This window comes from Montipora foliosa, chromosome 7 (assembly GCF_036669935.1).
Source record: "Montipora foliosa isolate CH-2021 chromosome 7, ASM3666993v2, whole genome shotgun sequence".
NCBI lineage: Eukaryota > Metazoa > Cnidaria > Anthozoa > Scleractinia > Acroporidae > Montipora > Montipora foliosa.
Window position 1 is genome coordinate 16,448,557 of NC_090875.1, and position 12,500 is coordinate 16,461,056.

Sequence of the window (12,500 nt, forward strand, 5' to 3'; positions counted from 1 at the left end):
GGTTCATTGCGACGTACCGATTTGCTTCAACCAAAAACTGAAATTTCCTAGTGAATTTCAGGGTCATTTTTGCCGCGATCTCGGTATTTGACGTTTTGCCAGAATTCTCAAAAGCTAAAAGTCTTTGGGAAGTTTAATTGATACCATCAATAACAGTTTACCAAAAGGTTTCTCTTGACAAAATATGAAATACGATATTTCAGATTTGGTCCGCGAATTCTCGATCTTTACAGTCAGCTCTTAAGTTATTTGAGATTACAAAAGGTATTAATGTACTTAGTTGTGTAAATTTCATTCCTTAGCAGGGATTTTAAAACAAATGGCTAAAATTTAATGCTGAAAGAATCCTACCTCCCGCTTGTAAAGACAGAGATAAAACTAGTACGATCGTTGTAAGCAATTCCCCGTAAAGGAAGGCCATTTATGACTTGTTGGAACGTTTTCTTGTAGTAATGGCAACTATCGGAACCTCTACAATTTTGATTTCTTATGGCTGTTCACATGGTGCTTAAACTCCTAAATGTGACATCATTAAGCCATTCTTTTGTTTTAGCGCTGACTGCCCATGCCCTTATTTGAATGGATTTTTAATGACGTTAACAACGCGACGTCACCCGGGGAGGGAGGCGGGGGGTTACTTGAGTCAATTTTCGCTGGGTATGTGCCGCTGGCCTCTCAGAACCCCTACTCCTTTATAGTCTATTTTATGGCAAATTATAGACCCCAATTTAGTCACTTTCTGTCTATGCATAAACCTTACATATAGCCTTTTAATTGTAATTTCAAAACGGAATGCAATGCGACTAGTAAATCAATATAAAATATTTAATCAAAGTATACCCCAAGGGGGCATCACGTTTGAAATCGGTCCATAATCGGTATCGAAAAGCGCAAGCCACATGCCTTTCAATACGGCAAATTGCATAAGAATAACTTAAAAGATTTCTATCTCCTAGTACAATTTTTCACTCAGGTTTTTGCCGGGACCAATGAAGTTCTTGAGAGTGTAAAACGATTTTCCCTTTCTCAATTTAATGTTTCGTGATCTCTATTGTTTTTCAATTGGCTCGTTTACGGATAATTATTTTGTAATTCAAACAATGATCTCAACATAATTACCGTTTCCTTTCAGAGCAAAAAAAAAGGGACAAGAACAGTTAAACTACCAAAAGTACAATCTAAGTTAAATCACGATTCGTTTTCCGAGCAGTTCCATACAATTTTTGCAATTACTGTGGCTGATTTTGTGTCATGACCCAATGATCGATTTAGCCATTGTCGGCTGTTACTAGAATATAACTTTTTTGAGTTTCGCTTAGTACACTTCACAAAGATATGACGTGGAGGTTAAGTTTAGAATGGAACTTTAACTTCAGTAGAAAACGTGATCTCTTGATGGTTGTTCAAGTAGTTACTCTGAAACATAGAATGCCGATCTCAAGGTTTGAATATCAATTTTCTCGCCCGTCGAAGTTTTCTTGTTTGATATTGAAATAACTTAGCTACGCGGAAGGGGATTTGTGATTTTTCTAGCCTTAGTTCTATTTTAATCATTACATAACATTGTCCCCGCACTTAAACCGTCAAATCGCCCAATGCAATCACTTGGGAAAAAACTGAGGCCGACGTATTTAAAGTTAACTAACATTAATTAATTACTCCTCTTATCGCTGTCCTTTTTAAGCCGATCGGCCTTACTGTTAGATGTACTGTTAGATGTACTAAATAAAATGTTGCGTGTACACTTGCAAGGTCAAATAAACAATTTTGCGAGAACTATACTTGCTTTTTGTGGCTTTAGAAATAATCTCGGTGATGTCTCTCGTTTGGGGAGGATTTCGTGAGTGATAAGAGGGAAGAAATCGGGTTTTCAACGGAATTAGAACGGGAAATGGCGTGGAGTCAAAGCAAACTAAAGAAAGCAATATTTTCCCTCATCCGGTGACAAAACTGCTCAAGGGGTCTGTGGTTAAAAATTTGCTAAGATCGAAAGTGCTCTTTACCCTTTGTCTTAGTTTGATCAAAACGTGCTAAACCAAAGAGTGTAAGCCAATACATTTTCCTCTATATTGTTTAAGGCGACGAGAATAGATTATCTTTTATAGGTTGGATGATAAAAGATTGAACTCCTACGTCTTACACCCTATATATCTAGTATTATGTTTTAAACCGAGGGGAAAACAAACCGTCAAACAGCCTATGGGATTGTGCTGAGTGCATTAGCAGGAGAAAAAAAAGGATCATTGGATTATTCATCTGCTGCACAACAGAAGCAATTATGCGGTAACTTATCGACCGTTTATACTAGAATTTTCGAGCTGCGTCTATGGTGACGAAGCTTCATATCTAACAAATTGCCGTAACACTGACGCTCCAGTTTCAGCAAGCAAGGAATGTGGGTCAAATTTGGTCACGTCATCATCATGAATGGCGTCAGCTCAAGTTTCCTTGATGCATCTTCGAAATAAGTGCTTGCTTAGTTTGAAGAAAGATAAATTTGATAAAAGAAAGCTGTAGATCATGCAGAAGCAACCTTTCTAAATCCTCCTTCTTGACGTTTTAAAACGCTTGAAAGAGGCGCCGCGAATAACGGCGTGTTCTTCTTCGGATTTCAATCTGTGGCCGAATATCTGACGAATCGCGCTACGTATACGGCATAACAGGGCGGAGTAAGCGGAAGCGGACAATTGCGCCAACAAACTACTGCAGCAGACAAGTAAACATTTTTGCTGATTATTATTAATTTTTTCATTGTTTGTGAAAATTTATGACTCAAAGAAGACCAAATGAAAGATCAAAAAATTACGTTAGACCATCTCCGGCTAGCTAGTGTCAGGGCAAACAACTAGGCTTAAATTATCAATCATTTAAGAATTCATATAAGAAAGCATTTACTGTCGACGCAAAAAATTTACAGAAAGAATATCATGTACAAATAGTTTTGCTATTATTAGCTCAGTGGTGCTTTTTCCCTTTTTCCGTAACTTAGTCACCCCTTAGGAGGGATCCATCTAGAACAAAAAATGGTTACCTCCAATTATTGTCTATTTTCCGTTTATTTTTTAAAGCAAAACTAGTTACCGTAAAAGTTCAGTCCGCTTGCCTGAAAACCAACGGTGTCCATGCTAAATAAGAATTTGACATTTAAATAGCTTTACACCCTTTCGAACTTCCCCTTTATTTGGTACACAAAGTCAAACTCTGAACTAAAAGAGAACAAAATCGCAGTTAACTAGTAAAGAGCTCCAGCTACCATTTTGGAGGGAAACATCTTGAAGATTTGATACTGAAAACTCAGTATAAATATAGATGGTTTTGTTACTTGTAGAACCAAGATCACCTTTTTCCAAAAGAGGTGCGACTATTTACTAGTGGGTTGTGGAGCATTCACATTCTTAGCGTCTCTAACTTAATTTCCAGTTTTTATGCACAACCTAATTCGATTAAAATCTTCTACTGAAGTGGAAATCATTGTGAGGCTAACCATGCACGCGGGGCCTTTCAACCCTTCCGGAAAGGTAGTCATCAGTAATCCGGTGAGCTATCTTCAAAAACTTCAACTTCAAGCTCCTTTTATAGTTCTAAATACCACCGCAAAGTCTAGTGTTAGGCCACGGAACCCAGCTAATAACCTGACTTTAAGTCGATTATACACAATTTTGCCGTGATTCAGTCATGAGGCAAGATGTAGCCAATATGTTGGCGGAGACGAATGCCCCGGCCGTTTTCTTTCAAGGCGAGATCAGTGTTTTAAAGGCGAACCACATGAACGTGGACACTCGTGGAAGAATGGCCATCAAAGTGAAGGCTCTTCTAAAAGTCGTTTGGATGGCCATGAATATAGCGGCGATCTGCAGTCAACCAGCCTCGGAGGCTGATGTTTTTAAGACTTTTCGCCTCAGCATTAACATTACTATTCGCTGTAGACTTCGCCTTGACATGATGCTGATAAAATTCACATGCATGCGCTGTTCATTTTCTCTGGGTTAAGAGTGATAGGAGAACAAGAGATCTTTTGTCAAAGCAAAACGTTTCTAAAACAATTGAAAGTGCACGTATGACAATTTTGTTTCTCTTTTGAGCCCACTCCCACCCCCTTAAATACCAAAAGTTCAAAGAAAGGATTTTGATACAACAACGATTCTAGTGCGCTACTCTTCTATTAAAAGAAAAAAAGAAGTTTAAGAACAAGGAAATTGCTTTGGTCAAGATTAATTAGCGGTCATTTGCGAGTTAAAAACACCGAAAAACGGAGTACTTTTTGTTGATGATAGGCAAAACGTAGTCGAAACAATTGTGTCTGCTGTCATCTACAGAATAAATTGTTTTATGCGCAATTTGGAGCCGGCAATTATTGCCCTTATTGTAATGACGGCTGTTTCTACCCAATGTAGTCGTCTTACATCTAGACTCGCGACAGTATCACGTCTCACTTAATTTAGCATCTCTCAAAACACTAGGCTCGATTACCAGCCGCTGTTTCGGGAAATGAGCCAGCGCTCACTCCCGAAATCTCGGCTGGACGCGTGAGGTGACCCATTGTTAATCTACGCCAATCAGAAACTCGCCTGCACAAATCCGTCTGGCATAAATTATATGTTTTGGCTGCGAAGGTATTCTTTGACCCGGCCTGTTCGAGGTTTACAGTGATTTAAGATAGGAAACATCCAAGATTGCGACAACGAAAAGTGTTCGAGAAGCTGGAGAATGGGAATTGTGTCGTTTTCTACCGTCTGAGTTCGCAAACTTCACTGATTTTCCAGTTGGCGCCAAGGTCAAAATACGGTTTTCAAATCCATTGCTATTGCAATTTTCTCCTCATACTTCGCTAATGTAAGAGCAAGTAAAATTCCTCAAGATAAATTGAAAGTACTGCTGAGTTTATTGCTGGCAAAACGAGGGGGCCGATGAGGTCGACTGAGAGCTAAAGCAGCCGAAGATTTCGCTGATGATTCGCCGGTTGAATTCAAACTCACATCGATCATTTAACCACAAACGCAAGCTCGTATCATCTGGAAACTTTGCACAGACGTTTTAAGCACTGTTATGTAATTTCTGTTTTCTTAAAATCAGTGTTTTTGGGGTGTCTAATGCTATTTCCCCGCAACTATTAACTTCGCGTAAATTATATTTTGAATTTACGTCACAGACACAATCTATCGCTCACGCGTCCAGCCGTCTCTTCTAGGGGAGGATACCCGAACTCGAGTGAGCGGCGGAAATCGAGCCTATCAAAATACCGTCTAAGTTGCAAATGTTACTTGTGTCCTCTATCACCGAGTGCACATAAGCAGTAATATTGATGTAATTCCGCCTGTTTATATTCAACTTATGCTCTTCTGGAAGACTTCCAGACTTGCTTGCCCTTTAATTACAGTCACGGATGAATTAGATGTTAGCGCCGGAAACGACCACCATATATATGCGTGCATACCAGTGTAAAACTAGAATCGTAGAAAATATAGCTTGTATATTTATAATTTAGTTATTGATGCGATGCCACACGCCTGAGAGAGTTGACGCTATTTTCAAGCCCAGTTCTCTTTTTAGCACCTACTTGGGAAATCTACCACGCAAGGTTCGAAGCGTCTGTTTACGCATTTTATGCATCCTTCTACGTTGCCTTTAGTTCAGAAAAAGAAAGATCCTAGGAAAACACAGGAATTTCCATTGTCCAAAATCTTAATCTCAGTTTTTTTCTCTCCAATTTACTCTCGCTTGGATTTGAAAATTGTGTCTTGGCTGGGTTTCCTTTTAGATTGTGTTTTGCAGGCATACATCTTTCAAAGCGCCGGTACTATTTTCATGGTATCCAACCACAATGAAAGAGGAAGTACTTCCCATAAATATAAGTTACTCATTGTGTGTGCCATTGGACGTCAGCAGAAAAAGGACCGTGTCCATGAATTATTCTTGACGAAAATTTTTACTTGGAAATAACTTATTACACATGTGCATAGGAAAATAAAAGATCTGTCGGCATTCTACTTTATAAAAAAGCCAGTTCTGTCTCGGTCTTGTATAATTGTAGCCTCGTTTATCACGTTTCTTCAAATATTAATTGAATTTCAGAAAGCTGATCAACTTAGCCTTCTATATAATCTCAATCGTATTTTCTTGCTTTTCACTTGTTTTGTTTTAAAAAGGATTACTTCCAATTGTTTCAAAATAGTGCCGCTTATCCCTGTTTAGGAGCCAAAATTATCATCACAATATTGGGAAATGGGTTTCTTGCGCACTTCCTAGCTGACCGAATTTAAGGCAGTTTGCCATGCGTTTCGAAGGGCGTCTGACAGTATTTCCATTACTGTTTTAACCAAATTAAGATAACTCAATCTCGAATTGATTGCCCCAAGTTTCAATTAAGTACTTTATCCAGTGAGCTAGCACTTGGGTGGTCGTTTGCTCGTTTTATATACATAGATAGATAAACCTTTATCACCGCGGTTTTTCTATATCTGAGCTATTTTAGTCACCCAGAACTCGTAAAGTTGTATTTTGGAGGAGTCTGAAGCTCGAATACTACTAATGTTGGCAAATACAAGTAAATGACAGAGCGGTCTGGGAACGCCGGAAATTGTATTTGCGAATAGCACTTCAATTAATCATATTACGCTCGATGAAAGTTCACAAAAATAGTCTAAGACTAAGAAGAGCTAATACAGTGGGGGAAAAAATGTTCAATTTACGTTTATATTGTTGAATCGATCAATTCAATGCAATCCTCCTTACTGATTGCTTCTATAATAATAATAACAATAGGAAAGTTTCATTCCACCGTCATCGCAAGAATGAGTTTACAAGGAAAAGAGATAAAAATACATACAAGGATTTATGTAAGCAGGGACTGGGTAACAATAATCTATGTAACATCAATTTAAAAACAATTCGTAAAAAAATAAAATTACAAGTAGATTTGTATTTATATATAAACAATTCAAAAATATGTATAACTATATAATGTAAACTAATTATTAAGTTTAAGATTTTTCTCGGAAAGAAACTACGACACAGTCTTTCAGTTCTGCATTTAGGTATTGCATAGTTCCTGCGTTTCTCTTTTGATAATAATGCATACACTCCCTTGTCCTGGGGGAATGTTTAAAGAGTGGACCTCCTATTGACATCTTTCCAAGTGTGTTTACGCAGACTTCACTTCGTCTTACATCTAATCTAGGAAGGGCTTCAAAGTAAGAAAGCGCAGGTGCGATGATTTTAAGAGCACGTTTCCGTATGTGCGTTCTACCTCTTGTGAGAGGTAAGAGGGTAGGGCGTGATGCCATACTACACAGCAATATTCAAGTACAGATCGTATGAGTGATATAGATAGTAATTATAGTAATTAGGTCTTTGGTCTCAACTCCCCCTCTCCGAAGTACTTGGAGTATATGAAGTCATTTAGAGGCCTTGGTAAAAATAGCTTAAAAGTGATTGTTCTATTTTAAGTTATTCTCTATCACTAGACCAAGTACTTTATGAGAAGTGACAAGTTCCAGCGATTGATCATCTATCTTCAATTGAGGTAGTTCCGGAGTTTCCTTAGTAGGAAGCATATCCGCATTCAGTAGCGTTGAGTTTCATCCAATTACTGGAGCTCCAACAGACGACGGTATCGAGACTAGTTTGGTTGAGTTACTGTTCCTTACAAGCCCTTCCGACAAAAACACATCGTGACTTCCAAGTACAGCATTCGGGTGCACAGATATTCAAGTTGTTGAACATTACCAAAAACAATATTATTTTGTCCCCCGGGGAACGCCAGCTGTTATCGGAAGCCAGTCGAAGATCGAGTCAGTTAGCTTAATTAACGCGTTGTCGACGTTTTTTAGAAAGCTTATAATTCACGGTATTAAGGACTTGCGAACTTTCAAGTCTACACGCTTTTCCATTAGTACATTGTATCCGATGCGATCAAAAGCTTTGAAGAAGTCTAGAAAGCAAAGGCGAAGGTGTCGTCCAAGTGAATCAAGGTACGAGAGCCAAGTCACGGTGAATCATGTCTAGTAAGCAATACGTTATAGAGGTTCCTTTTAGACATCCAAACTGATTTGGGTCGATTTTATCCTTAACATCATTCATGAACTATGTAACTACGAAGTCAAGGAAAAGTACGCCTGATCGCAGGTTAACGCACGAGCAGAGCGATTGTTCATTACTGCGCCTTTCATTAACATGCGGACTCCAAAATTCAAAGCTCAATCGACAAATGCGCTTTTCGCTACCGTCAATCAAATGCTCGGCGGCTCCTCCCAGCTTCCAACTATATTGTCTGAACTGTGCTCAACGATTTGATTTGATTACTGCGCGCTCGACAATAGTCGGAGGCTTGAAGGAGCCGCCGAACATTTGATTGACGGTAGCGAAAAACGCATTTGTTGGTTGACCTTTGAATTTAAGAGTCCGCGTGTTATTGAAAGGTGCAGTAAACAAATCTATATTTTGAGTCGTTCTCACTGTCATTGCCGTCCTCGTTGCTTAAAGCTCTTTAAAAGACTATGTGCTCGTTGGAAAACGGTCCTTGAAGAAAACCGGAAATTGGATATCGTCAGTTTCTTCAGATGTTTCGTCTCTCAAGTTGACATTACAACTTCTTCTTTCGGTTCCACATTCAGTCACACTTTCGCTGGTCTGAGTTTTGAGGCTATTGTAGCATCATTTCCATATAAACTACTACTTATAGCATCACGCGTTTCAAAGACGGTGCCGCTGTGTTGTCGTTAGACTTTCGAAAAATCCTTCGTCTAGATACGCCCGGAACGAAGGACTTTTCATACTTGATTGGCGCCAATTTTAGCGACCCAAAAACGGGTCGCTGAGTTAGGCCAATCAGAGTAGTCGTCGTGCACCCCAGGGAATAGAGTTGTCAATCAAAATTTGCCACACGCAGTGAAGCGTGACTTTCAACATGCCACTATCTGAGGGAAATAATTCAAGAATATCTGTCTTGCATAGATCTGTTTGTGTCTGCTCCAAACGGAGCTGGGAAAAGTCTGACCTTTGGACTAGTCCCGTACGCTTTTGGTCGTTTACTTGGAGAGGATTGCAATGCTATCGTCTTCGTAATTGTTCCACTGATTTCACTCACGAAAGATTTGGTCTCTAGCCGCAATTGTCATCATATGTAGGAGACAACCATTTAAAATCTTAAATATAAACTGGTGTTTGGAAGTCCCGAGGCGATTCTCAACGACTATCGACACGTTTTTCATCGAATCGAACAAAAAAAATTGAACTGAATGTGTATTCATCGACGAGAGTCATCGCATCGCTAAATGGTAAGCTTAAGTTTCACAAAGATGTATCTTTAAATCCCGGTCTAGGTCGTCTCCTACACCTGAAGCCTACCTGATCTTTCATGAGTGAAATCAATTGACTTTCTTGACGATTCGAAGCTTTCCCTTACTTGCTAATCTTTCGAATGAGTGTTTCGTTTCTATAAGCAGAAATCACGGCACAAGTTTTGGTCCAAAAAATACCACTGGAGATCTCCTTTCCAAGCGGCGACTCGAGATTGAAAAACGGTTTCGTTTTATTTCATCTTTGTTTCTGATCACAAAGTCAACAAATTTCCTCTCTCGATTTCGTAGACACAAACATGTTGGACTGTTTTCGTCGGATTGCGCCATCAAGTGCAGGCCTTGCGAATGACGTCATCCCCTTTTTGGTTCGAGACGCAAATGAAAACCTTGCAAACGAGACAAGTCGACCTCTCGCGACTTCGTCGCTCGCTCATCCACTTCGCGTACGAAAAATCACGATTCGCTCGCCAAAACATTTTCTTCTGGGATAATCGTGCGGTCGACTTGTGACAAGTCTATGTTGTCATTCGATGACAAAGAACTTCGTCGTGACATTTATCACAGAAAAAAAAAGGCTTCTGAAGACATTCCGCCCTTCTCGTCCACATAGAACACCAACCAAAAACCAACATTTGACTTGATTTACTATCATTGTTCATTTCAGTTTACAGTGTCCCCAATTAGCGCTCCAGCGCTAGAACGACTAGACACTTAAATAAAGTTCCGTTCCTTTTCCTTATAGGACGACAGCCTCGTTCACGCAACGAGTTTCCGTATTGATGACGTTGTATACCATCATGCTCCACGACCAAGTGTGCCCACTGTGACGTATGCCCGCTCTTTTCGAATTTCTACTGGCTTTCTCAGGCGGCTAAGGCTGAATCTCTGTTAATTGGCGTTCATTCCTATTTTCAGCTTACTTGCGACAAGAAAACTTAGGTAAGTGTCTTTGTTTATATTTATTATTGAATTATTCCAGAAAATCTGTACTCACGATGCTCGACTGGCTTTTATACGGAGCCCGGAAAGTGCCATGGTCATCAATATTTTTTATAGCGTTCAGTCAAGTTTTTTGTCGAGTTTCTTGTCCACTTTTCTGTCGGCTTTGTTTTGGCCGACTTTTTTGTGGACTTCCTTGACAACATTTTTTTGTAGAGTTTTGTGTCGAGTTTTATGTCGACTTTTGTGTCGAGTTTTTTGCCGAGTTTTTAGTCGACCTTTGTGTCGAGATTTTTGTCGACTTTTGTGTGGAGTTTTTTGACGAGTTTTGCCCGTGGCCTCATGATTATCTGAAGTGACGATCAAGATGGCGAAAGAATTTTTAAAATTTTAAAATTTTTAAGAGTGAACTAGTGAGCAGCACGTCTGCGAACTCTAAGAGTTGTAAAACGATGTATTTTATCCTACGCGTCAGGGATATATATATATATATTTCGCCATCTTGACCATCACTTCAGATAATCATGAACCCGCGGGAAAAACTCGACAAAAAAACTCGACACAAAAGTCGACAAAAATCTCGACACAAAAGTCGACTAAAAACTCGGCAAAAAACTCGACACAAAAGTCGACATAAAACTCGACGCAAAACTCTACAAAAAATGTTGTCAAGAAAGTCGACAGAAAAGTGGACAAGAAACTCCACAAAAAAAACTCGACTGAACGCTATAAAAAAAGAATGATGACCATGGCACTTACTGGGCTCCGTACTTTTAATATGGTGAACTTGATTGTGTTATGAAAGCTGTTGCGAGATCGCTGAACGTTGCTTGCTTAACGAAGTTATTTTGTTTTGTTATTTGTTAAGAAAAAAGAAATATGGACGCAAGGAAGATTTTGCGAAAGCACAGTCTTTCTTTCTTATTTAATCAGACTATTAAGTTGTGGAAGACGACAAGGTAAGTCTTAAATCCTTCTTTCATTATATTAAAGTTTAAGTTTAAACATAAATAGACCTTTTTCGTTTGTACATTTTGTTTTGCCAATACAGATTGAGATAATACTCAGGACCTTTGGTCCTTTGTTTTTGTTTTTGTGATTGTTTTGAAATCAACCTAAAACAGCTTGAAAGGCAATACATACACATGTAATAATATTCTAAAATAGTTTGAAACTAGTAACCCTGACAGATATTTGGCTTTATCCTAGTAGCTTATTGTCAAAGAAGCTTAATTTTGCTTGTGTAATTTTAGAGGTGTAGGGTGGATATTCAGGTAGACTGGGCTTATAATGCATTGCATATGTTTGTACTGGAGGAGAAACATTGCTAATAAAGCATGGTTTATCATAAATTTTGTCTTTTCAGATTTAAGTTGACAAGTCAGAGATGTGAATTCAAAAAAAGGTGATGATGATAAAAGTTATTGTAAATTGCACCATTTTTAGGGAACAACCTGAAAACGTTGAACACCTGGCCCCAGTTGTCCAAACGATGGATAGCGTTATCCGCGGATAAATCATTATCCACTGGATAACTCAATTGGTTTCATTGGGTTTTGCGAGTGTTTATCCGCTGGATAGTGATTTATCCGGTGGATAGCACCATCCATCCTTTGAACAACTGAGGCCAGAACATACAGACTGTATCCTTAGAATATGAAATGGCAGCGACCACAAATTACATGTACTCTTGCCTTTTTATCTCGCAACTGATTGGTCAAGAGTCCCAACACATTAGACATTCCAGAAATAATTATGATCTTCATGGTTTTCCAGGTTTGCTTGTAACATCTGTTGCTGTCAACATTTTTATGGCCACTGTGTTAGCCCATGTAACCATCAGAATTTCAAACCCACTTGGGGTTTGTTTTCATGCCAAAGACTGAAGATAATTATTTTGTATTATTTATTCCTCAGATTGCTAAAGAGGTGAGGTTGGAAGAACATGAATATAAGGTAAATTTTTGTTTGTCACATGGCAATAAAACTCAGTCATTAATTAAGGCTGATCTATTTCCAGCCACGAATTAGTAAAACAGCAGGTTAGGCCATTAGCATTATGTGAGAAAATCCATTTTTATTATTTTGTTTGCATGTACAGACACTGCCACCATACAGTATGTATGCTAGCCATAATATGTATTGGCAAGGGAAAGAGAAATCTCTTTAACCCTTTCACTCCTGAGGGGTTCCCCATTGACGAGTAAAATGGCATTAGAAAATACAATCTATAAGTGTCACTTTTGGGCATGAAAGGGTTAA

At 38.9% G+C, this 12,500-nt stretch overlaps 1 protein-coding gene and 1 long non-coding RNA gene across 3 annotated transcripts in view; one reads left to right on the top strand and one right to left on the bottom strand.

Moving 5' to 3' along the window:
- LOC138010858 (coadhesin-like) overlaps window positions 1-551 on the bottom strand; it is a 64,172-nt gene extending 63,621 nt beyond the window's left edge. Inside the window, exon 1 of the mRNA XM_068857886.1 lies at window positions 352-551. Within this exon, the coding sequence (XP_068713987.1) occupies window positions 352-421 (70 nt within the window). The 5' untranslated portion in view covers window positions 422-551. The remainder of the gene's footprint in view (window positions 1-351) is intronic.
- Window positions 552-2,103: 1,552 nt separating this feature from the next.
- LOC138010861 (uncharacterized) overlaps window positions 2,104-12,500 on the top strand; it is a 22,432-nt gene continuing 12,035 nt past the window's right edge. For both annotated transcript variants that reach the window (XR_011124570.1, XR_011124571.1), the window contains exons 1-5: window positions 2,104-7,970; window positions 10,042-10,238; window positions 11,107-11,197; window positions 11,605-11,643; window positions 12,156-12,194. This is a non-coding gene — a long non-coding RNA (uncharacterized lncRNA). The remainder of the gene's footprint in view (window positions 7,971-10,041; window positions 10,239-11,106; window positions 11,198-11,604; window positions 11,644-12,155; window positions 12,195-12,500) is intronic.